General features: G+C 34.5%; 3 protein-coding genes across 3 annotated transcripts; 1 reads left to right on the forward strand and 2 right to left on the reverse strand.

The window, feature by feature from the left end:
* Positions 1-2,113: 2,113 nt before the first annotated feature.
* On the reverse strand, positions 2,114-6,292 carry LOC143617738 (uncharacterized). Its single transcript, XM_077090205.1, has 7 exons — positions 6,168-6,292; positions 6,025-6,082; positions 5,802-5,936; positions 4,706-5,308; positions 4,472-4,615; positions 3,054-3,173; positions 2,114-2,935 (listed from the first exon to the last, which is right to left on the reverse strand). The coding sequence occupies exons 1-7, from the start codon at positions 6,281-6,283 to the stop codon at positions 2,339-2,341; spliced, it is 1,773 nt and encodes a 590-aa protein (XP_076946320.1). The 5' UTR covers positions 6,284-6,292; the 3' UTR covers positions 2,114-2,338.
* Positions 6,293-9,643: 3,351 nt separating this feature from the next.
* On the forward strand, positions 9,644-10,880 carry LOC143617745 (uncharacterized). Its single transcript, XM_077090209.1, has 7 exons — positions 9,644-9,761; positions 9,881-9,952; positions 10,053-10,126; positions 10,199-10,313; positions 10,400-10,480; positions 10,554-10,652; positions 10,743-10,880. Exons 1-7 carry the CDS (start codon positions 9,648-9,650, stop codon positions 10,788-10,790), a joined length of 603 nt encoding a protein of 200 aa, XP_076946324.1. The 5' UTR covers positions 9,644-9,647; the 3' UTR covers positions 10,791-10,880.
* A 1,459-nt stretch (positions 10,881-12,339) lies between these two features.
* LOC143617743 (uncharacterized) lies at positions 12,340-12,816 on the reverse strand. Its single transcript, XM_077090208.1, has one exon. It carries the CDS (start codon positions 12,814-12,816, stop codon positions 12,340-12,342), a length of 477 nt encoding a protein of 158 aa, XP_076946323.1.
* Positions 12,817-25,927: the final 13,111 nt, after the last annotated feature.

Consider the following 25,927-nt stretch of genomic DNA (forward strand, 5'->3'; position numbering starts at 1 on the left):
TCTACGGCACGCGTGTGCTTGTGCTACCGGGTATGCATGGTTATCTACCAGCATCATAGTTTAAAAGATCACAAAACAGGTGGTCGGGCAGGAGATCAAAGTTCAAAACAATTCCGATGATAATAGGCAATCTTTAACTATATGATGTCACATAATTGGTCATGCCGACGATGAACACCATTTTTCCTTATTTTGCGCAAAATATCACTATTACAAAAATAACGTAATTCGTTTTAGATATTCAATTTGTGAGGTTTTAAAAATTTTGAATATACCCTTTGTGTCCATTTTTGCTCATTTTAGTGGTCTATAGTATTTAGTTATCAACCACCAAAGGCACATGCTAAAGTTACTAGAAGCTGCCTAAAAAAGATGCTGTGGAGATATATATGTGATACTATTCTTTTCTTTGCACCAAAGGGTTACTTTTTATGTGTGGTGCTAACTTTCATTACTAATTACATGAGGCTTATCGAAACCACGCGAACTTAAGGATCTTGAACTAACTATAAACATCAAATGATCATTCTTAATTAAGGTTTTACTTTGTTATTAATTAATATTTACTAGTTGGCGGGATTACGGTACGTAGGTAATCTAATTAGAAACCTTATTGACGAATGTAATTAGCGTTGAAGCTAGCCGTAAGGAATATCATTGTGGGGGGGACTAAAGGTGGTTTGAAAAGTGAAAAGCTTAGAGATTCGATTGACAGAATCTATCTTTTAAACCGGGTTTTGTTTGCTTATGTGATGCCTAAGGAAACTGTCGATAGTGGACAAAGTTTGATGTTTATGAAGATGCATGGTCACACGTACACTCATCAGTTTATCTTCACACGTGGCTCCATAACCATAAGAGTAACACCTAGCTTCTTGGGGGCCACTCCATCATTTACAAGTTCACTGTGGAGGTAATATTGACTCATTTTAAGCGGTGAATAATTGGAGCAACTTTATGTATAAACTTTTCCAAATTTAGAAAATTATAATCCGGTTAATGATGACGAACTACCTTTGATACTGGTCATCTCTGGAAAGAAGCATTGCAAGCGGCAACAACTCTTTATAACTTTTTGTTGCAATACGAGAATACAGTGCATCAACTCTTAAGTGTAATGAGAAGATTTAAAACTCCATATAAATTTGAAGTTCATAAAAAACAAGTGACTATAGATCAATTTTTTTTTACTAGACAATCCTAAAATATTAAAATATTTTAGTAATTATTAATTTATAGTTTAGGACCGACATATTTACATTGGAATTTAAAAAAATTATTATTTTATTGAATGGGGTCAAATTTTATACTTGTCCCAAGTTGGGACCAGATACATTATTAGTTTTATCGAGTTTATTTATTTAATGAGTGTTAAATTATAATATTGATTCGTCAAAAACAATCTAAAAAAATGATCTTGTAACCTTATTTTCCTAAAATTTTAAATTTTCACATACACCAGCATGTAACTTCAAATTTTTAGAATTTCAGTTTTAAAAGTTTTTGTCATGCAACTAAATGTTCAAACTAGATTATCTATCGTTTGATTATCATGGGATTGCACATGTTCCGTTTAATCTGATTCGAGTTTCATAATCTTGTTTGAACATACAGATTTGATTGTTCCATTATTTGCCGTAGTGAGAACAAAAGAGGAGGCATTTAATCCGCTCGCTTATAAGTCAGTGTTTATCAAAATTCAAATAAAAAAAATAGGGTTTAAACAAATGCAAAAGATACGTATAAAATGGCTATTAAAGAATGTTATTAAAACTTGATAAATATGACATTTTTTAGCTTTAGTTGAGCGTATAAATTTTTGAAGCTTGTAACGGTATAGTTATGTAATCTAAGCATATGCAAATAAACTAATTAAGAAAAAATAATAATAAATAAGAATGTATAAATTAGAGATGAGAAAATAATACCGGTACCCGAAACAGCTACCGCTGATACCTATTTGGTAGCAAGTGTTTGATGTCGTACGGTTTATTTCGATACCAGTACTGCTGAATTTTTGCCTACAACACCGATACCAAACCGAGTATTTTCGATAGTTGCCAAGTTTTAAAGAAAATCAAGATTCAGAAATTCAGAATCGAAAGCGGTCCTTACTGAGCTCATCCCTACTGTAAATCAAGAATAATGCACCAGGAAAATACAATATGTAAACTCACCTGTAAGCACTTGATTAATTGGTAAAATGGTAACTACCAACTAGGCATTAGTTTTATGCAACAGTTATATATGATACTCCATCGTTTCAGATACTAAAACCAGAAGACAAGATGGCTATTACATACACTTTCTAATCCAAAAATATAACTTTGAAACTCTTTTAAGATCTCACTCCAACTAAATCTGATGAGTTCCATATACAAACCTCCAAATTCAACTCCCCACATGAATTAAGATACCCAAAAGGAACCAAAAGAAAATCCGAAGGCGGAATCCCATCAACCCGGCCCGGCAAAGTCTGCGTATACGACTTCAATCTCAACGAGCTGCTTCCTCTTTCTGAAACTAAACAATATAAAAACCGTTCATTAGAAGCACTCGGTCCAATACAAGTAACCATAACTGTGTGACCTATGTTTTCGGTCCCTTTGTTGAGTATAAAAAGAAGCCCGTCTTCTTCAGCTTGAAGTACAAGAAACGTTTCATCCATGCCTAACGACACGGATACCGGGCAGTTGTATAGGAAACGGTGGCCCGCGTCCCAGTGTTCGGTTGTGAAGTGATCGGATAAGAGTTCAAACAGACATGTGAAGTTACAGCTTGGAAGAGGACACGTCACTTGGCTTTGGTTTTGACCGTAGGTTCTTATATCAGTGTGATCATTCATGTTTGAGTAATCCAGTGTGTTACTGTACCCGTAACCTTCGATCTTGGATGAAAGGGTATTGTCGTCTTTGTAAGTCAGCCCCTCGTTCCCCTGCATCATTACAAGCTCAACACTTTTCAACAACTTTATAGCATGAAATAAATAATAATAATAATAATAATAATAATAGTAGTAGTAGTAGCAGTAGCAAAAATAGTTATGACTTTACCAGATTTTCTTCATGTAGAGGTACAACATTGCGTTGACCTCTAGCTACCAATGGGAGTGCACCAACATTAAATTTCTCAACTGATAAACTTAACCCTAGACCTTTTTCATTGCAAACCACCTGCACAACGGCATAAATCAATAGATATATAAAAAAACTGTGTGAATAGTTTTACACAACAACAAGCGTACCCAGTAAATCCCACAAATAGCAAAAGCTATTGGTAGGGTCTGGGGAAGGTGTGATGTAGGCAGACCTTACCTCTATCCATGAGGATAGAGAGGTTGCTTCCAAAGAGACCCCCGACTCCAAAGCATGCAACATATAAACACACATGTACCAATAACAAAACTTATAGTGATAAAGTGGCATAGTCAAATACCAGCACATATGAAATCATAAATCCAAATAGACATACCAAAAAAAGAACAAATACAAGCAAAATCCGCCTAAAATGTAGAAGAGTCTAAGTCCATACGCTAAAGCTAAGATACAAAAATGGCATTCTCTAAAAGTCCTTAACCTTAAAGTCCTTAACCTTAATTCTCTAAAAATGGCGTGAATAGTTTTATAAAAACTGTTAACCTGGAAGTAATTACTAGAGACATCAAAGTTCATCAACTTACTCAGAAATGTTTGATAAGGATTCTATTCTATACCCAACACGACAAATAAGTACACTAAATTCCCACACTGTAATTAAATGCTTACAACCTCCTTATATATCCTAATCTAAATATATCAATATCTTAAAGATATAGGTATTTAATCACTTCTAATGCATAATTGACAGGCCTGTAATGAACCGAACATTCAATATACCTTTCGTCAGGAAGTTCGCTTATGTTCATTTATGTTTGTTTGTTCATTTGCGGTCGTTTATTTTAGTTATTTAGGTTTAAGTAAGCTTGTTTGTGTATATATTCATTCAAATTTCTTAGACCCGTTACAACTTAGCCTAGTTTTATGAAATTAAATTCTCACTCAATACAATTTACTCTAGTTTTATTCATTTTTAGGCCCAACAAATTGATTTTGACATTCAATTTTAATTGGTGTTCGCTCAATTTTTGTTCTTTTATGTTCGTTCACCTACGTTCAATAACTCAATTACGTTTGTTCGTTTGTCTACACTTACGTCTTTAACCATTCACTATACTATTAACAAACGAACACGAAAAAGTTTATATTCTTCACGAACCACCGAACACGAACAAGAAAACCATTCCCTTTAATTGTTCCTGTTTGATCGACGAACCCCGTTCGGTTCGTCTACGGGCCTAATACTCAAGGAAGATATAATGTTGACGGGTCAACCCAAAGCGAACTAAAATAACCTGTTTTGACATGAGTCGGTTGTAACCCATTGGGCCCATGCATTTGACAACTTAATTAGATTCTCAAAACATACAGCTTACCTCTCCGGATCCATAGCCACCTAGCTCTTTCTCTTGTTTCTCTCTCTCAGAAATATGTTCTTCAGTCCATGAAGATAAACACGGGACGACAATCGGGCCAAGCTCACACGGTCCACCAATAGCAACACTCTCATAGTAAAACAGCTGCCAATGTTGATAAGAATCCAAACATTAATCTTAAACAATTAAAAATCACATTAAACAACGCATTAACAGTAACACCTGTAAACACACCTGGAGAAAAAGAAGACAGCCACCGACTGCGCGTTGTTTTCCTTGGCGAAAACGGGACACCTCTCTAACTAACTTATCAAGCAAAAACTTTGCCCAATTATACTCGTGAACTGAATCCATATCAGTCAAAAAATGCAGAAACGATGGACTAACATCTAGCCTTGCAGTCGGGCACAAGAGCGTGCCCAACACGTATAAAAGAAACGCTCTTTTAAAATCATCTCCCGCTTCCGGTTCTCCCAATCTCTCCTCCAAAAACCTCACAGAAATCCCGCGATTTGAAGCGTTATATTTTAACCGCAAATCTGCTACTAAATCATCAGGCCCGGAATTCACCACATCTCTACCAGTAGCTGGTAATCCCATTACAAGTTCCACATCACGTGGAGATAAAGGAATCCTTTTACCACAAATCTCTAAACTTCTTCTAATTGTGTTAAACCGTTCCAATAACCAAAGGCACAAACTACGGCGTAAGGTTCTACATTTAAGATCAAGTAAGCTACCGAACCCGATATCCTTAACTGCTTCTTTTTGTTCGGGTGTAAACCGTTTCATCACGTTCACTAAACGACCCGGTGAGCACCTTGTGACAAGGTTAGCCTGCAATTCATAAACTTAGTTTTAAAATGCTTGAATCAAAAGCGCATAATGCGGATGATGCACTGATGAGGTGGGGTGATGCGCTGCAACTCCCTGATGCGAAAATGATGCACTCTATAATCGCATAATGTGGGAAGCACACAATGCAATCTGATCATCTGATGCGCGCATTTCTTAGTTAAAGTGAGTTTATGCATAGAGTACTTGTACCTTATGCATTGACTACTTGTACACAGCGTTAAAGACTTAATTTGGTGATAAATAAAATTCTTAATTTTAGTGTTTTAAAGTAACAGGTTAAAAATATTATCTATAAATAATTTTTTAGTAACTTTCCTTAATAACAAACGCCTCAATGCGTGATGTGTGCACGTCACACATCAGATTTGGATAAAAAAGCATCAAAGCGTCGCGCATTCTAAAACCAAATTCATAAAGTATATTAAAAGAAAATAGAAATATTGTAGATCAAGAGGGATATATCATATATGACCTGTTTTCTAGGTTTTGGTTCACGGGCCGGAGTGGAACTCAAGTAATCATCCCACACTTCACGAGCCCGTTTAGTGTATTTCTCTTTCTCTTGAACAGTCATCACTTTCCAAGCGTCCGATGCTGCTTTTGTCGCCTAAAACGCGATAATATCAACTTTTAGCATGATGCTTGTTTACATAAAACTAAGTTTGTTATAAATGAAATAGAATTACGGCGCTTACAACTTTAAGACCAGATGATTCGGGGTGAGACGCACTGTACTCCTTAATAAACTCGCGGCTATAATATCAACATTCACGCTTATTCATGTCAATAACTCGAAACAAAAGACAAAAACAACCAGTGAATAATAAGTTTCGTATACCTAAAATGCACCCAAGAGCAGGCGGGACGGGGCGTACCACCGCCTTGTTTCTTCTTCTTCCTTCTCCTACTGCTTTCGATCTCGTTACTTGCCGGTTCTTTTCTCTTGCTTGCCATTGAATCATCATCGTCGTCGTCACTATTCACCTAAACATATATTAAATGAATAATAATTCAATCACATTACTACATTTCCTTAACAACAAGAAGCAATATACAATTTGGTAAATGTTGAACCAAACTTGGGTCATTAGTAATTCAGAATCAATTATACCCATTTAAGGGTTAACTTAAATATAATCAAACAAGAGTACTATAATTATACCAGTGGGGAGATGTCGGTTCGGTCGAAATCAGGAGAGCTGTCAGCAGACATGCTGTTGTGTGTATGAGTGAAATTAAGTTAGGGTTTGTTGTTTTTTTAGGGTTAAGGGTCCGATCGAGTTAATAAGGTGGTGATGATCAGGAGGAACAAAGTGCATTCGGTGTGTCCGATGATTGAGTTTGAGGATGGAGGTTTGAGGTTGAGGTTCCGGTCGGGTTGATTTGCAACGGCCCACCCACCTTGTAACTTGTGTAATTTTGCCCTGTGGAGTTTTGCTGTTTCCTACCCCTTCTTTTCTCTCTTTTCTCACCCGTTTATCGCGGTAAAAATCACGACTAGACGCTGATTCAATTAATTTCAATTAATTTTGATTAATTGTTGGTTCTTATCTCATTGCCTGATTTAGCGATTAGCGATTGCTACAAAATTAGATTTTGGGATGTGGTATTTTTGTGTTAATAAATATGTGATGTTATAGAATTTTTTTTTGTCACCGTATGTTTATCCGAGCGCTCAGAGGTGGGGGGGGGGAGGGGGTTATATTAATTTTTTCCTACAGGGTCTAATATTCGAATTCAACAAAGCTATGTCATTAAAAGAGGGAGAACATCACTATTCTAAGATTAAATTTGGTTAAGAGCTGAATAAATGTTATGACTCTTTTAGGCGAAACACCATTGCAACAAACTAATGGTGTTAAGAAAATAAATTTTTTTATGGGGTTTTGAACATAAATTGTTATATGGGTTTATGTTTCTGTGATTATATCTTTCTAACAAGTCATATAGTAAGTAGTATTAGAGGATGTAATATTTATAACAAGATCATATGCTTTCATGTGTTTTTCCAAGCAAGTGAGTTAACCTCTCGCACTACAACCAGTGCTCAATGTACTTCTAAGATAACCATTATGCCTAACAATCTTAACCCGAAGGTATACAATTGGCAATCTTGGCCCAAAGATGCCTCAAAAAAACGCGTGTGGTTCGTCTTTATATTAAGGAGGCCAACTATAGGTGGCCTGAAAGGGAAGCTTTTGTTTGCATTGCAAAATACAATGTTGTGAAATAAGGTTAACCCTATAGAGACAACAAAACAAAGGTGTAAATAAAGGAAAAGGAAAGGACGTGTAATGGATCCAATGACTTAACTATGAACAAGAAGCCTCAACATTAAAAGAAACATGCTATAATTGTGATCAATATTGTCATCTAGCTACAATATGCAAGATTTGTTAACCAAAGAATTCATGATAAGCAAATACACTGGAGAGGAGAACAAGAATCGGGTGCCCTAACACCAAGTTAGGAGCAAACAGTATGAAGAAATTGATCAATCACATTTTGTATTCACAACTCATACCATATATATAAAATGAAGAAACATAACTACTTTACCCTATAATAAATACTAACGAGAATACTTAGCTATTGCTTGGACTAGAAAATACATATTCAAAAGGCATAGTTAATAACGGTGGGAATTGAGTGTCTCTAATAAACCATTCGACTGACTCGGTTCTCCTAAACGATTCAATTGGTTTGCTCCAAGTATCGAGTAACCCCTATTGATGGATATGTTTGGCAGTAAAATATTGTGAGATCTTCTTAAGCTTAATTTGTAATTATCTTATGGACAGTAAGCCAAAAATAGGGACATATATGGTTCAGTAAAAAATTATTCTTGTTTTATACAAACCGTTTCTTCTGTTGACAACTAAGGTTAGAAAAAATCAATTTTAATCATGAAAAACAAAGATTCGTATATGAAACCTGGCTGAATTTTTGTGTAAGCATAATGTATGGGGGTTAATTTAACTGATACAAGTCCGAAGACGATCCCAACACTTGAAACCGATACAAGTCTCGTTTACTCGCATCATAACCACATGCACTAAAAGTTTGCATAGTGTTTAACATTTTAAAAATATAATAATTAAGTTTACTATAAAATTTGTTTTTTTTATAGTTTGAATTCTCCTCGAGGCTTCTGCCATGTTATATTAAGTGTGATGTTAAGACGATTTTATGTGTGATATATATCATACCGTGTGCATGTTAGTTCCCCACTAACTTTTCGACCGTCGATGATATTTATAATTGTTTATAGTAAATTTCTTGTGTGCTTAAGAGATACTAACTTGATTTTTTGAACTCTTGGCCTTGTTTTGATTTGGCGTGTAACTAAAACCCAAAAAACTAATCAAACCAAGCTTATAGATTTTCATTTTTTATTTTGAATTTTACATAATTTTTAATAGTTTAGTGGTCTTCAATTTTTATATTTTTAACCAGATATATATAATAATCAACTAATTATTAACTACACAAAAAAATTTAGGCCCAAGTTTTATATTTTTAACCATTTTCCAAAACTTCAAGCACAATATCCTAACACAAACCAAAAACGAAAAAACCTTAACCCGGATCCAAAGGGAAAGTCAATGATCGAGATTGAAGATGGTTTTGGCGGGTGAACGTTGAATCGGCATAGATTACTGTACATGATAAAGAATCAATGTTTATTATACAAATGCAGACGGCATTGTTGTACTCAATCCATTGCTTCAACCCAAAGCTGCAAGCAACTCTTAGGAAACCTTATTCATGGAGTAATGCAAGAACCGAAGGCTTCATCTTCCTTCTTTTCTTTTGCATAAATTCCGTTCTTCTAACCTTTCCATTCTCCTGTTCATGCGTTTGATCATCAAATTATCATACACTGCTCATTGCATCTTCAAAAATTTGTTTTTCACCGTGGGATTTTCAGGTTCTCATTCTTAATAATCCCTTACTTATGCTTTTTTTTTTTAATCTCATTTTATTCTATAATGCTCATAATTACAGCTTTTAATTTTTTTATCTGTTCATTTAAAGTTTTTCAAGAATTTGTACCCATAATATGTCGGTGCATCATTGTGTTGATGCATCTTTAAATGCTTTGTAGTTTATACTGCATCCAATACCTCCATTAATGGATATGCACGCCTGTTTGTTTATGTAATCATTTAACATTTGAAATAAGTGATCTCAATTATGTTATATATTAACATTAATCATCAACGAAACTAGAGATCTATAGTGAAGGAAACAATACTGCATGCTTGTCCTCCCAAGTTACAAACTTTTGTAATTGTTTCTTTTTTTTTTTCATAGGATGGATCTTTATTTCGAGTCGTCGCCAAGTAAATTAGCAGAATGCAGAATCTGCCATGATGAAGATCAAGATTCAAGCATGGAGATACCGTGTGGATGTCGTGGCAGCCTTAAGGTTCTCTGTCTCTTTATTTTATATTTTTATTACGAAGGTTACATTTTCACAATGCATCATATATAGTTTCTTGATTTATTCATTTGAGTAATTTTATTTCACTTTTATTAATCTTTTAGTACGCCCATCGTCAATGTGTTCAGCGGTGGTGCAACGAGAAGGGAAACACCACATGTGAAATTTGCCTTCAAGTTTGTCATCTATGATATATATTTCAGTTATTATCTCTCATTTAACATTAGTTTTTAACAAAGATCGGAAATTAATAGTTTGCTTGTGTATGAGTTGTAGCCATACAAGCCTGGCTATACATCGCCGCCTCAACTCTTCCACTATAGCGGCTTTCCCTTTCCAATTAATTTCCGGTTAATGTTCATTCAATCTGCTCTTTACATCATCAAACAACAAATATTAAGAGAAATCTCATTTTATTTCAGGGTGCAGTTTTCATCTATGGTTGACACTAATCTTGACTCGTTAGAATCTGACTTTAACGAGTACATAACTCCAAGTTCAACAAGCCTTCTGTGTTGCCGTGTAGTTGCCATATTCGTAAGCACACATATAATCACTCTTTTATCATTTTTATCATTCGTCGCTATGTTTTGTATTCAATTTATTCTTTTGCTTTCTTGCAGTTTATCACTCTACTGGTGTTACGCTACTCGCTTCCAGTCATCATTAAAGTAACCGCTGCATACTCCATTAAATGTTTCATGGTACTTTCCAGTTTCCACATTTGTTTTTTTTATAATTATTTGGAAGATTAATTTGTTAATTTCCTTACTGCAGTTGTATTTGTTAATGGTCATTGGCATTCTTCTCCCAATATGTATTATGGCTAGAGTTTTTACTACTGCCCAGCATTTGCATCGCCATCAACAACAATTGGTAAACGCTAAACAAAATTTTACAATACACCCACGCGTGTGTCTGTGTTTAAGATTAACTTTAAAAGTAAAATGTTTTTATGTTTGGTAGGATCTGTCACAAACAGAGTCTCACCCACATCTGATTCATGTTACCTAAGAAAGCGGTTGCTGTGTTTTGCATTATGGATGCATGATTCTAAAAGTTTCTTGTATTGTCGATCATAGCGCCATTTTATTTATCAGATTTGCAGTTGATATTAAAACTTTATCAGAACACTTAATCATTACCATTCTAGTAATTAAATAAAATACTGTTCTGATTAATTAAATTGGCTAGGGGTACTCTTTCAACTCTATGTGTAAATGAAATCTGTAAATTGGCTTTGTATCAAACGCATCTAATGTGTGTATGTGTCAAAAGATGGAAACAAGCTCTTCAAAAATAAATGTTATCCTTTCTTTGAACTTAAAAAACAATGTTTGCATATCATCTTTTAGCTGGCATTCAAATTAGAAAAGGAAAATAATGTAATGATTGGGATGGTTTAATCGGCCATTAAATAAAGACAATGATATATGTAATCTAAAGCTTGGAAATCACACATTGGATGCTTATATTTAGGAAGTTCCATTATTACTAAATAAAATGATTGTCATACAAAGTGAATTAACAAGACTGATAAATTAAGTCAAAACGTTGCATCTAGACTCTAGTCATCACTTTTTTTTTTTACATAATGCATTTTGAATTTTCTATAAATGTATAGTAAAATGTCAAATATATACAATTTGTTTAATATTACTTTTTAAGACATACATTGATGAATTTTCTATTTTTATAACCTTTGTTGTAAAACATGTATAGATGTTTGTTATAAAATTTTGGTTCAAAATTTAAACAATTGAGAACCGAAGGGCATTTGACCCAATGGTATATGGTATCTGGTGATGTAATAAGTGCTTCAAATCTCCGGAGGCCGAGGGTTCAAATCACGCAGTTAAACGCTTAAACGGTCGAGACTTGTAAGTAAATGAGAGAATTGAACCCCTGGTTGTTCAAGCGATATGATTAAGTTGAATGGTTCAAACCAAATTGTCTCTTATTTAAACAGGTTGAAACTTGTCTGTTGTTTTAACTAACCATTTCTGATGTGATGGATGTCAGTAAAAGGCATGTTAGTTTATTGTTGGCATTAAACCGGTTAATAGCATATTAAAAATTATGTTATTGCAAACTAAAACCACTATATAAGAACAAAATGAACTTGTAAGATTAATTCTCTACTCTCGATTTTGTGTAAGATTTACAAATAAGCGAAACGAAGGTACCAAGAAGAATAACCAAAATCAAAAGGCCAAAATAAGATTTAGAAATCACATTGTGTCATGACTCATGAAGATACCAAGAACATAACATATAGTTACCCTTCAAAAAACATTACTCATCAATCGAACTTAAATCCAGTTCTTAAACGATAAAAAGGTAAACAAAAAAATTTAACACTCCATAGTATATTAGCAACCTTAAAAAAATCAATTGTTACATATGAAGCAATTCCCTTATTGCTTTTAGCAAAAAAGAATTTATATAAAAAATATTTTATACCTATATAATAAATTCAATTTAAAAAAAAAAACTAGCTTAAAACATCATTTTCCTCCGTATGGTTTGTTCAATTTTATGACCCTTCGGGTCATAAAAACAATCATCTGGTAGAACCCGGTTCTTCCGCTATGGTCTCCAACAACGGCTTCTTCGATCTACACATCGAAATCATCTTCTGAAACTCCGGCGATGAAAACTCTTCAATCTCCTCCAAACTCAACCTCGGCGGCGTCGACGGATTCTCCGGCAATATCCTCACGCTTCCAACTTTACCCACCCCAGATTTCACAGCAAGAAACAGCGCCGCCAGATCAGCAGTTGTGACGACAGAATTACGTCTGCTCATCGGAAACATGACGTAAACGGCAGCAACCTCCAGATCATCATCGGCATTGAGTGCAACAAGCCGGGCACCGATTCGGAGGGTTTTGGAGTTGACGAGAAACGTGTTGGGTGACTCCATCATGAGTTCTGCGGCTTTGAGTGGTTGCCGGAGTTTGTGGATTTCGCCATTGGGGTATATTATTTTGGTGGCTTTGGAGTGTTTGGTTAAGGTGCATGAAGCGTAGTTACCCATGACAACGTATGATATGAATATGAGAGAAATGGGTTGGTTTAAGGTTGATGGTTGGGGTGGGAGAAGAAGAGTATTTATGGAGTTTGGGATGTTTGACAAAATTAATGTTGGATTAATTAATAAGGATAAATTAATGGAAGGTGACAGTTGGAATGAATGAGTTGACAATGAGGTTTCCGCGTCCTATAAAGTATAAAGAAAAGAAAGTGAATATAATGTTTTGATCTGGCTGATGTGTCATGCTCATGTGTGTATGGTACAACAAAAGGCCACGGAAAGTACAAATAAGTCGTGTTTATGTGAAGAGAAGAATGTCAAAAGGTTAATAAGTTAATTTTGAATGTATGAGATTTTGATGTAGTGAAGGAATGTGAATCTTTCATTGTGTATGCACGACTCTCAATCACGTATGTAAGGGTGATCCTTGGAGCAACGGTAAGTTTGTTGGCATATGATATAGAAGTCACGACGTAAAGTCGTAGAAACAGTCTCTTAGGGAAATACAAGGTAAGAATGTGTACATAGACCCAAGTCGGCTTGACACCACTGAACTCCTCATACGTGGTTGCCTCAAGCATTAAGTTTGCCCGTTATTATGTTATCAATAAAATATTTATAACATGGCTACTTAAATTAGCTCAAACATAAGTAGACTCGAAAACTACTTATAAGATTATACGATATATGATATATCACATGGACTCCCTTAAAGTATAATTAGAGGGGTTCGGAATCACCATGCCAATTGTCGTTTGCAATTTGTTCGTAATTTGTGGATTAACTACTCATGTGAGTGGTGATATATCTAATTTCATGATCTCTGGCCTTGTTAATGGATGAGTCGCACTTGTAAATGGTCAGCAGCTATAGAGTTGCTGGTGTGAAAGATGTAGAACCTCGTTTGCTACATGACGTTGTAGTTTATATTCCAAATATCTCAAAGTATAATATATGTAGAGATTAACTAAAGTTGGATATTATATAAACTATGGCCGCACACCACTTATTACGCAAAATTAAAGTAGCTCAAAATTCCGTGTGATTGGAGACTTATCCTAGCCCTTGCTACTGACTCAAGGTTTGCAAAGGCCCAAAGTAAGCACCTTACTAGTTGTTTATAACGGTCTATCTTGACAAGGTATAAACTCTTATTAAAATGGTTATCTATTTATGACATTCTCTCATAACACATCTCTCTATCATAAATAAAATGTACTAGAAACAAACACCAGAGGCCACAAATGCTAAATTATATATAGTTAATATTGGTCGTTAAAATAACAAATTCCAAAAATTTTATATAGACGCTTTTAATCTGTCAAAGGTGAAAAGGCTCGAAAACTATGTTTAACGCAAAATTTGTTAGAATATATACGATGATTTGCTATAGGTACTATCAATTTGCATTCATGGTGACAACTACAATATAAGATAACGGTGTGACCATTCTTGTTTCCATCTTTGCTTCGCACATAATGCCGTTAAGATGGTACAAATAGCCCTACCAACCCTCTTTAATCGTTTAAGGCGAAGATAACATAATTTAAATTAATTAACGATGTTCTCTCTCAGTGTATGCTCTATACGTGTTTAAATGACCAGGAAGATATTATCGCAACCTAAATATCTATCATAAATATAAATGGTTCAAAGTGATTCAATGCCTCCTATTTAGCAAGAAAGTTTTTTCTTAACGACGACTAAATGTTAAATTATACAGAGATTGAATCATTTGTGTGAATGACTTTAACATGAAAGCTGACTATGTAAGATGTATATTTTTGAAAAATATGATGCTTTTTACAATTTATTATGTAAGATTTAAATTATTTTTATATAACTAAATGAGTGTATATAATAAAAATATAGTTTAATTTATTCACTTCATTATTTAAAATGGGAGACATTTGATGACTTAACTTTAAAAAAGAAGTAATTGATTTTAGTTTCTTTTAACATTAGAATAAAATACAAAAATAGGCAAAAAAAAAAAAAAGAAAAGAAAATTTGAAAAACATAAACAAGGTTAAACAACATAAATCCGACACAATCCTTTTACGATTAATATTTGGGTATACAAATTATATTAGCGTACTAACTGTACGAATTAAGTAATGTAATTACATATACAACATATAGTGTAATTATATTGTAGTGTAATTACACTACGATGCAATTACACAATTACATTACTTTTATATATAACTAAAATACTTAATTCACATAGTTAGTACGTTGGCTTTTTCCTTAATATTTTATTATGTTCGTCTCTCTAAAAAATGCTAACGTTGAAATTTGAACTTACAAAAACACGTGTTAAAAATAAAAAGTAACTAGAAAATACAACTTGGTACTAATTTGCCCATTTTTGAATGACAAATAAAGAGACTATACACATTGTCACACACTCAAACTCAACCCTTCATCGTTGGTGATGTGTTACAACGTCATTAATTAGGAGTCGTACTTGTGTTGGCTAGTGGCATAGTAATTAAGATTTATAAAACTACGTCGCCATTAATTCAAAGAAAGAAAATAAAACAAAAAACAATTATGACTAGATCGAAGGTCATTGTTAGATATTAACGATAAGGGGGCTTGGTGGGCATGGTTGTGCGGTTGGGAGGAAGCAACTTGAACTGTGAAGAAGTTGATGAAGGATGAGAAATAGATTGGAGTATGGGGCATGCATTTATGCCACCTTTTCTTTCTTTTTCTTTTTTCTTTTTTTCAGTATGATTAATTTTAGTGAACAGAGAAACAAATTTTAATGTTGCCTAATCACAGACAAAAAAAAAACTAAACTAAAATGTAATATCTATTCCTTTGTTAGAAAGATTAATCCTCGTTGGTAATCTATTTAATCAAAGTCTTCACCCAAAAATATTAACTTTTTTTGAAACACAAAAATAGATTTCTTCTCTTTTCACCGATTTTAAACATAAATAACTTTTATATACATTATTTTTCTAAAGTTACACAATAAAAATCAAGCATTTTTATCTTTAAGCTGATGGTGGTATTGCTATTATAGAATTTTATTTATTTTTTATTAAAGTGTGATCATGATTTTCTTAATAGCATGCAACTCATAAAATGGTGCGTCAAACGCTTAAATATAGCTAGCAGAATTTTATTTACCTTTCACCGTTTAAAATGCATATACCACATTTTGATTGCTTCTCGTGTCTTTAAAACCTTTAGCATAACATTCCGTTTTTTATATATATTTATACACTTGATTTTTTTTAAATAAAAACAAAATCTATAACCTGTGGTTGTTGGATTCGGTCCTAATGTGTTGGGCATGATAAGCATGATGATGAGTAGGTTCTAACTTCTAAGTTTGTCATTTGTGTTAGGTTATCTGGTGAATGATGACTTCCTTTTTTTGGTTGGTTTTGATATTTCATGTTTGTAAGCAGATATTTTTTTGAGACCAACATAATTTAAAATATCTAAAACATTAGTTTTGATTTAGGAAAAATCATACGGGCATGCTGAAATCAATGCAAAGTTTACATGTACCTTTAACCGATTTGTCACCTAATAATACAAGACCTATCTAGTTGGTCAAGATACACAATATTGGTTTCATGAACTAAAGTCAATTATTGAAATTTTCTTATATGTTACTTGTGAAACAATTTTTATTTTATTTTTTTAAGAAAAAAAGGTCTGGTTGTTATCCACTTCGACAAGTGGAGTAAGTTGTGAGGGTCAGAACCCAAACCTCCAACTTTGCGTCTCTCAAAAGCATATAGATTTTGTTTTCCAATATAAAAATGTTAAAAATAACATAAAATGTCAAAACCCAAAATAATAGAAAAACTAATTATTTTATGATATTTGTTCAAGCAAATTCATGTCACTTGAGGTTCGGAGAAATGATTAACGGCCTAAATCAGGTGATCATTAGCCTCCTCACGGTTAGAGGAGATATCCTTGGTAACTAAATGTGTTTTCTATCCCGAGATAAGTATACAATAAGAATATGATAAAAGCGTGTAACATGTTTCCCTCATTATTGTTAAGCATTTAGATCCGTGTCAATGGCATGGACATGTGAGTTAACACCCATGATGTCAATATTTGTTAGCCCTGGGATTTTGAAATAGCAACCTGGATAATTTAGATAGTCGTGTGATAACTTTCAGATTAAAAGTTATTTAGGTGGTTCTCCAAAACACTTTAATCGCATAAAACTCTGAAATCAGACAAAAATTTAGTATGAAATATTTGAAGAAGATGAACCAGTAACTTGATCAATAGGAAGGAGCGTCGTATATCTCTGCAGAAGCAGTTGGGTTGGGATAACTGCCTTAGGCAGTTATAATTCAAATTTTTAAATAAAGTTGCAAGTTTATAAAATAGGTTTATTAAGCTTTTAAAAATTAAATTACATCGAAACAGAAGGAAAGCAGGTAACAAGCTGTGCCGCTAACTCTTTTTGAATCGCAAAACCCAATCTTTTAAAATCTATATTTGCTCATTATGTCACACATGCATTTTAAAAACTACATGCATAATCATAAATTAACATTTCTAATGAAATTTTAATGAAGCAATATTAACGAAAATAAAATTTTTCCAAGCTGACCTGGTAGTTTAACCCCAGCCAGGGGCGCTGCCATTTGGACTCTGTCAGGGGTTGCCGCCCCTAGGACCCCGCAACCGGGGCGCTGCCCCTGGATCCCCCGTTCGTTAGGGGATTCGCCCCTAACATCATAATAAACTAAAGCAAGCGTGCACATCCGCAAATCACGAACTTGCTTAATGTTTATTATGATTAAATTGATCAACCAATTAATTCAATTACACTAAAATAGTAACAAGCCCTAACAACATGAAGTAACCACCAGAATAATGTTAAGTGTTCACCCATGTAATTAATAGATGTAAAAGATCAATTGTGGTGGAAACTGTCCATCGTGGGTGGTGATTCTAAGGTGACCGAGTGGTCAGGTTGAGCCCGGTGTTGGATGTTATATTATATATACGGAATATATATGTCCTAATTGTTAGAATCTCGGTTATGCAAACGAACACAAGACATAAGGATTAACGTGGCCTGGTCTAAGCTAATCTATGTCCATAGGTTACAACCAGAAATTCATTGTTGCTTTATGCTCTCCAAACTCACTATAAGAAATACGAGTATAAAGATTACAATATAGAGGGACACATTAGGGTTTCTTGCTTAGATAAAAAGAAAACATAAACATGTCATAATATATAAGATGTATCTGACTTGCCCATTATGTCTAATGTTTTCATTCTTCATTAAACCCAATAAAATAATGTCCTCAAGATCTTCAACTAATTACTGGTCGTAAAACCCAACAGTCTTTTTAATAGTTATACTACGTTATAAAATGGAATCACATACATCATCAGGTTATTAGTTGATTCAAACTACAAATAGTAATACGTCTCAATTTCATTGTTACAACAAAATTCACAGATAAAATAGGATTAAAGATAGTGTTTTATAAATCCCAATTTACATTTTTCTGCTTGAAATAGTTATGAAAGAAAGAGAAAATGTACGTATATATGTCGGTTGCGGTGGTCAGCTGCACGACTTATGATTGGTTAAATTATATTAATTATTAGTTAAGAAGCGAATAAGTATGATTGCCGCCGCGTCACCTTTGAGTTCCCTCTGTGTAGGAACTTAAACTTAATTAGGAAGTTGCCCTAACATTACTCCATGTTACCTTGGACTTTATTTTATTTGTAAATATTTCACATGGGTCATAATGAGTTGGAAGAAACCAGGTTTGTTCGATATTCATATTTAATGCCTTAGTTTTCAGCACCCCATTTAAATACAATATCTCAAATGTCAAACTTCCTTTCTTATTTTAAAATATCGATCATCTAAAGAAACGCACGAATAATGCACGATCATCAAAATAGGCATCAACGTTCAGTACTAAATCGAACATAACAAACTAATTTTGGATACCAAAGACTCACACATGCATTTGTTTCAAGAGATAGAAAACAAACACAACTTAATAGGGTCAATTCTAACATGCATGTTTACTTAATTTTTTCATTGTATGATATCTAACAGAGCGAGTCTTACTGTATCCTGAAAATCATACAACGAAATTAACACATGTAGAACGATTTGGGGGGGGGGGGGGGGGTTATGAAGTACTTGATTTGTCACACCCCGACCAAAGGCGGCGAAACATGCCGAGGTGTAACGATTGTCCATAAGCACATGACGCTAATTAAAGTGACAGTATTTAATAAACTCATTTCATTTCACAACATCGAAAATGTCACATAACAATTATCCATAAAATAACCACAAACAAGATATCACAAAATATGGCAAATTTGATATTGTGCATTTTTACTAATATCCTAAGGTATTTGATGTCGTTTTCTTCACAATCATAAATCAACCAAGATTCAAACCTGCAACATTTCATAAAATAAAGTTTGTCAACACAAATTTGGTGAGCAATTCATAAGTTTAATCATATTAGTATATAATAAAGATAGCCTTAAAACTTGCATACGAAACGATAAATAAAAGTGGTAATTTGGATAAATAGATATCGCTAAACACATTAGCGACACCTAGCTATAAGGGGATGCCAAATAGTCTAGGATTTTATAGTTATCGTTAATTGCATTACGTTAACGACACATTGCTATAAGGGGATGCCAAATAGTCTAGGATTTTATAGTTCCACTAACCAAAAGCGATAAACACATTGGCATATAAGCATAGAACACCAAATCGAGCAATTATTTAGGTTAAGTATACAACTACGTTTGTGGTTTAAGATTCAAATATAAAGCATTTTGTTGAATAAGTATGAAATGTCACCCCCAAAATAAAAGATGGAAAATGGGGTATGAAGTACTCACCTTCAAGTAGTAAACTTGAAAGATGATACTTTGGAGATTTGTCGAAACGACGAGTTTAACGCACAATGCTAAAAAGAAAAGAAGTCTTGAATTTAGAAAGGTTGTCTTGAAGGTCTTTAAACAAAATAAATGTTGAGAAAAATAAATAATTAAAGTTCAAGGTTTAAAATGTAACTATTTAAGAATTTATAATAATAACCCTTTAAAAATGTAAGTTTGCTCGAAACCGGGTTAAAGTATCTAACCTTAATATTTACTCAACCTATGTTAAGTAATAAGGTGGGTAAAATGTAAGAATGCAAATCCCTTTGGAATAAAGATACTAAAACGGTTTTTTTTATCGAGTGTTCTGGTTGTCGGTTCGGGTCTTGATAATTGGTCAAACCCAAAGTCAACTTTCCAAAATATTGAATGTTATGAGATAACTCAATAAAATTTAATAAGACTTAACTAAGTATGTAGTTCCATTGTTTTAGAACTAACAACGCACGTTAAGCGAGTGTTCGGTTTCGTCGGTCCAAACTTTGTTATGAGATCAAGTTGGATCCAACATTTCCAAGTACTTAAGAAAATATTTAAAAATCAATTTGTAACTATTTTTAAAGAAATATACAAGTCTTGATGGCTAAAAAAACACACTTGTGTGTCTTAAGCGAGTAAGAATCGGTTTGGTTTCCACATGTCCAAACACTAAAGAACTTGTATAATAATGTACAAATAAAAAAAATACTTTAAGTTTTACAACCAAAAGTTAACAATAAAGTCTTTATACAAAAGTTCGGTTTTCGGTTCGGATCGTGTTTCGGGTTAAGACCGAGGTAAGATTCTACAAACCCATAACCATAGAATTTGTAAAAATGATTTTAGAAACTTAGATCTAACAATAAGTATGTTTAAACAATTATTTAACAAAACTAGTAACAAAGTTCGGTTTACGATTTAGAGCTATTTACGGTTAAACCGAAGCATAGACTCTTAAAAACCCATAACCATGGAACTTGTAAACATGACCAACAAACTTAAATAAGCAAGATTAATATGTATGAACAAGTTATATAGATGTATATATATCAAGGACACGAAGTCCTCCATGAAGCCTTGCCTTATGAGGTCCGAAACCTCACCGACCGAAATCGGAGAAGTAACTACCAAAGGTAAACAAGGGGTGTATATTATATATATGTTGCACAACCATAAACAAGTATTAATAAGGCTACATAAACTAATTAAGATGAAAGACTAAAAACCTTTAAGAACACTTAAGAAGATAACCTTGAATCTTTGATGTTTGAGAGAGTTTTTTTTTTTTTTGGAGTTGTAGCAAGGGAAAATGAAGAGAAAATGTGGTGTATATATAGGGTAATTTTGGTGGTCAAATATGGGTGTGAGACACAAGAATTTTCATGCAAAATGGATCAAGACAAAAACACAAAACAACAAAAAATAAAAATAAAAATATATAAATAAATAAATAAAAATAAAAATAAAGGTAGGATGTTTTCAAGACCCAACAAGTGTGAAACAATATTGTAACATAAAGCCATCATTTTGATTATAACATAAGCTTCGGTTTACAAATCGGGTCGGTTTACATAATAAACAAATACAAAAACGAATACAAACAAGACCCGAAATTGATGAATGTCACAGTATCCCCTACTTTAGGAAATTTCGTCCCGAAATTAAGACGAAGACGATGCTGCGAACAAATGTGGATACTTCTCTTTCATTTTGTCTTCTCGCTCCCAAGTGAATTCCGCGCTGCGCCGTGATTCCATCGAACTTTGACTAACTGAATACGGCTACGCTTGGTTCTCTTCTCGTTGCAATCCATGATCTCAACGGGTCGTTCAACCAAGACCATCGACTCATCGACATGTACTTCGTCAAGAGGTATATGGATATTACCCTCGGCTAAGCACTTTTTAAGATTTGAAACATGAAATTTCGGATGAACACCGGTAAGTTCTTCCGGTAGTTCGAGTCGATAAGCTACTTTTCCAACACGCTCAAGGATTTTAAAAGGACCAACGAAACGAGGAGCTAGTTTACCCTTCTTTTCGAAACGGGCTACCCCCTTCCAAGGAGATACTTTTAGAAGGTCAAGATCGCCAACATTAAATTCAATCAGTTTTCACCGTTTGTTGGCGTAACTCTTTTGACGACTTCTAGCGGCTAGGAGGTTCTTACGGATTCGATCAATAACGTCGGTGGCTTCTTGAACCATTTCGGGTCCCGTGATTTGAGCTTCACCGACTTCGTTCCAACGAATCGGAGAACGAAATTTACGACCGTAAAGAGCTTCGAAAGGAGCCATCTCAATGCTCGAATGGTAGCTATTGTTATAAGAAAACTCAATGAACGGAATGTGAGAATCCTAATTCCCACCGAAATCAAGAACACATGCTCGTAGCATATCCTCGAGAGTTTGTATTGTACGTTCGGATTGACCGTCCGTTTGAGGATGATAAACGGTGCTAAGATCGAGACGTGTTGCCAAAGCTTCTTGAAGTGAACGCCAAAAATGAGAGGTATAATGAGCATCACGGTTAGAGATAATAGTCAATGGTAAACCGTGTCGGCACACGATTTCTCGAACATAGATTTGAGCAAGCTGCTCGACAGAATACTTCTCGCGGATCGAAATGAAATGAGCAGATTTGGTCAAACGATCGATGATCACCCAAATGCTATCGTTGCCCTTTTGGGTGTTGGGTAATTTAGTGATAAAGTCCATAGCAATGTCTTCCCATTTCCAAACGGGAATCGGTGGTTGCTCAAGTAGACCAAAAGGTCTTTGATGTTCGGCTTTAACTTTTGAGCAAGTAAGACATTTAGATACGAATAACGCTACGTCCTTTTTCATACCCGGCCACCAAAAGGTAGCACGAAGATCGAAATACATCTTATCCGCACCGGGATGAACGGAATACCGCGAATTGTGAGCTTCGTCGAGTATACAAGTACGAAGGTCATTGCGATTTAGAACCCACAAACGATTGAGAACGTACAAAAGACCATCGGGTTTGGTTTCGAGTTGAAGTTCGGCTCCACATGACATTTCGTCGTACATGTTACCTTCTTCAACGGAGGTACGTTGAGCTTGGAAGATTCGAATTTGAAGATCGGTTTGAACGACAACGCTTAGAAGCAGAACGGATTTAACATTAACCTTTCGACTTAGGGCGTCGGCGACAACATTCACTTTACCGGGATGGTAACGAATTTCGCAATCATAATCACTAAGTAATTCGGTCCATCGTCGTTGTCTCATATTGAGATCTTTTTGGTCAAAAATGTGTTGATGGCTTTTATGATCGGTAAAAACCATACATTTCGTACCATAAAGGTAATGTCTCCAGATTTTAAGAGCGAAAACAACGGCACCAAGTTCGAGATCATGAGTCGTGTAGTTCTTCTCGTTGACCTTAAGTTGCCTTGATGCATAAGCGACGACTTGACCTCGTTGCATGAGGACACAACCAAGACCTTGATGAGAGGCATCGCAAAATACTACGAAATCGTCGTTTCCATCGGGAAGGGTTAAAATGGGAGCATTGCAAAGCATGTCCTTGAGAGTACAAAAGGCTTTTTCTTGCTTCGAACCCAATCAAATGGTTTTCCTTTATGAGTGAGGAAGATAAGAGGCAAAGAGATCTTGGAAAAGTTTCGAATGAAACGTCAATAATATCCAGCTAAACCGAGGAAGGATCGAATTTCCGTGGGAGTCATTGGAGTTTTCTAATCCTTAACGGCCTCAATTTTAGCGGGATCAACATGAATACCTTTGTTGTTTACGATATGTCCCAAAAATTGAACTTGCTCGAGCCAAAATTCGCATTTGGAGAACTTGACATAAAGTCGTTCGTTTCTAAGAAGTTCGAGAATGGAACGCAAATGATGCTCATGTTCGGCTTTGGATTTGGAAAAGATGAGAATGTCATCAATAAAGACAATAACGAATTTATCTATGAATGGTTTGCAAACACGGTTCATGAGGTCCATAAACACCGCGGGTGCATTTGTTAACCCGAAGGGCATAACCAAAAATTCGAAATGTCCATATCGCGTACGGAAAGCGGTTTTTGGAATGTCTTCTTCGCGAACACGCAATTGGTGATAACCTGATCGAAGATCGATTTTGGAGAAGCAAGTTGCGCCTTGAAGTTGGTCGAATAGGTCGTCGATTCATGGCAAGGGATAACGATTTTTAATGGTGAGTTTGTTAAGTTCCCTATAATCGATGCACATACGAAACGAACCATCCTTCTTTTTCACGAAGAGAACAGGAGCACCCCAAGGAGAAGAGCTAGGACGAATGAAACCTTTATTGGAAAGTTCTTCGAGTTGGTTCGATAATTCTTGCATTTCTGACTGGGCTAAACGGTAAGGAGCCTTGGCCACGGGCATCGCGCCGGGCAAAAGATCGATTCGAAATTCAATCGAACAAACGGTGGAAGACCGGTGACATCGTCGGGAAAGACATCGAGGAAATCACGAACAATAAAAATATTTTGGATTTTCCTTTCCTTTTTGTCTTTTGTCGCCAAGAGAGCTAGGAGCGGAGCATACTTTTGGCGTAAGTATTTTCGCGATTGAGAGCACGACATGAGATTAAGCCTTCTCGAAGTAGCTTTTCCAAAGACTTTAAGGATTTTACCGTTGACAAGCGGAATGCGAATGAATTTATCGAAGCAAACAACTTCGGCACGGTGCAAAGATAACCAATCCATGCCTACTATGACATCGAAACTTCCCATTTGCATCGGGATGAGATCGATGGAGAATTTATGGTTAGCAAGAACGAGAGTACAATCGCGGACGATGGAATCAAGTTGGTTTCGTCGGTCCAAACTTTGTTATGAGATCAAGTTGGATCCAACATTTCCAAGTACTTAAGAAAATATTTAAAAATCAATTTGTAACTATTTTTAAAGAAATATACAAATCTTGATGGCTAAAAAAAACACACTTGTATGTCTTAAGCGAGTAAGAATCGGTTTGGTTTCCACATGTCCAAACACTAAAGAACTTGTATAATAATGTACAAATAAAAAAATACTTTAAGTTTTACAACCAAAAGTTAACAATAAATTCTTTAAACAAAAGTTCGGTTTTCGGTTCGGATCGTGTTTCGGGTTAAGACCTAGGTAAGATTCTACAAACCCATAACCATAGAATTTGTAAAAATGATTTTAGAAACTTAGATCTAACAATAAGTATGTTTAAATAATTATTTAACAAAACTAGTAACAAAGTTCGGTTTACGGTTTAGAGCTATTTACGGTTAAACCGAAGCATAGACTCTTAAAACCCATAACCATGGAACTTGTAAACATGACCAACAAACTAAAATAAGCAAGATTAATATGTATGAACAAGTTATATAGATGTATATATATCAAGGACACGAAGTCCTCCATGAAGCCTTGCCTTATGAGGTCCGAAACCTCACCGACCGGAATCGGAGAAGTAACTACCAAAGGTAAACAAGGGGTGTATATTATATATATGTTGCACAACCATAAACAAGTATTAAGGCTACATAAACTAATTAAGATGAAAGACTAAAAACCTTCAAGAACACTTAAGAAGATAACCTTGAATCTTTGATGTTTGAGAGATGTTTTTTTTTTTTTTTTTTGGAGTTGTAGCAAGGGAAAATGAAGAGGAAAGGTGTTGTATATATAGGGTAATGTTGGTGGTCAAATATGGGTGTGAGACACAAGAATTTTCATGCAAAATGAATCAAGACAAAAACACAAAACAACAAAAAATAAAAATAAAAATATATAAATAAATAAATAAAAATAAAAATAAAGGTAGGATGTTTTCAAGACCCAACAAGTGTGAAACAATATTGTAACATAAAGCCATCATTTTGATTATAACATAAGCTTCGGTTTACAAATCGGGTCGGTTTACATAATAAACAAATATAAAAACGAATACAAACAAGACCCGAAATTGACGAATGTCACATGATTCGTAATACAGATCCATAGTGTTGCTACAATTGCACAAGCTTGTTTGATCACATAACGTTCTATACGTACAATGTAATGAGGCAATTAGCATACTATTATACACTACCTTTTGTATCAAGTAAATTGATTTTGATCAATATATCGGTACTCTTCAATCATTAGACTCTTGAAATTCTTGAACGTTGTTGGTTAAATGTTGACTAATTATGCAGCCACAACATTTGTAATTC

The sequence above is a fragment of the Bidens hawaiensis genome, unplaced genomic scaffold (assembly GCF_021521415.1).
Source record: "Bidens hawaiensis isolate Kalapana, Puna unplaced genomic scaffold, B.hawaiensis_p1.1 tig00057704_1, whole genome shotgun sequence".
NCBI lineage: Eukaryota > Viridiplantae > Streptophyta > Magnoliopsida > Asterales > Asteraceae > Bidens > Bidens hawaiensis.

Bases quoted from the DNA above. Each gene is read 5' to 3' on its own strand.
- LOC143617745 (XM_077090209.1), top strand. From the start codon at position 9,648: ATGGATCTTTATTTCGAGTCGTCGCCAAGTAAATTAGCAGAATGCAGA. The intron at 9,953-10,052 runs GTTTGTCATCTA...TATGAGTTGTAG, and splicing joins CATGTGAAATTTGCCTTCAA to CCATACAAGCCTGGCTATAC. The intron at 10,481-10,553 runs GTACTTTCCAGT...TCCTTACTGCAG, and splicing joins ACTCCATTAAATGTTTCATG to TTGTATTTGTTAATGGTCAT.
- LOC143617743 (XM_077090208.1), bottom strand. From the start codon at position 12,816: ATGGGTAACTACGCTTCATGCACCTTAACCAAACACTCCAAAGCCACC.
- LOC143617738 (XM_077090205.1), bottom strand. From the start codon at position 6,283: ATGGCAAGCAAGAGAAAAGAACCGGCAAGTAACGAGATCGAAAGCAGT. The intron at 5,309-5,801 runs GTCATATATGAT...TATGAATTGCAG, and splicing joins AACCAAAACCTAGAAAACAG to GCTAACCTTGTCACAAGGTG. The intron at 4,616-4,705 runs GTGTGTTTACAG...CAACATTGGCAG, and splicing joins GCTGTCTTCTTTTTCTCCAG to CTGTTTTACTATGAGAGTGT.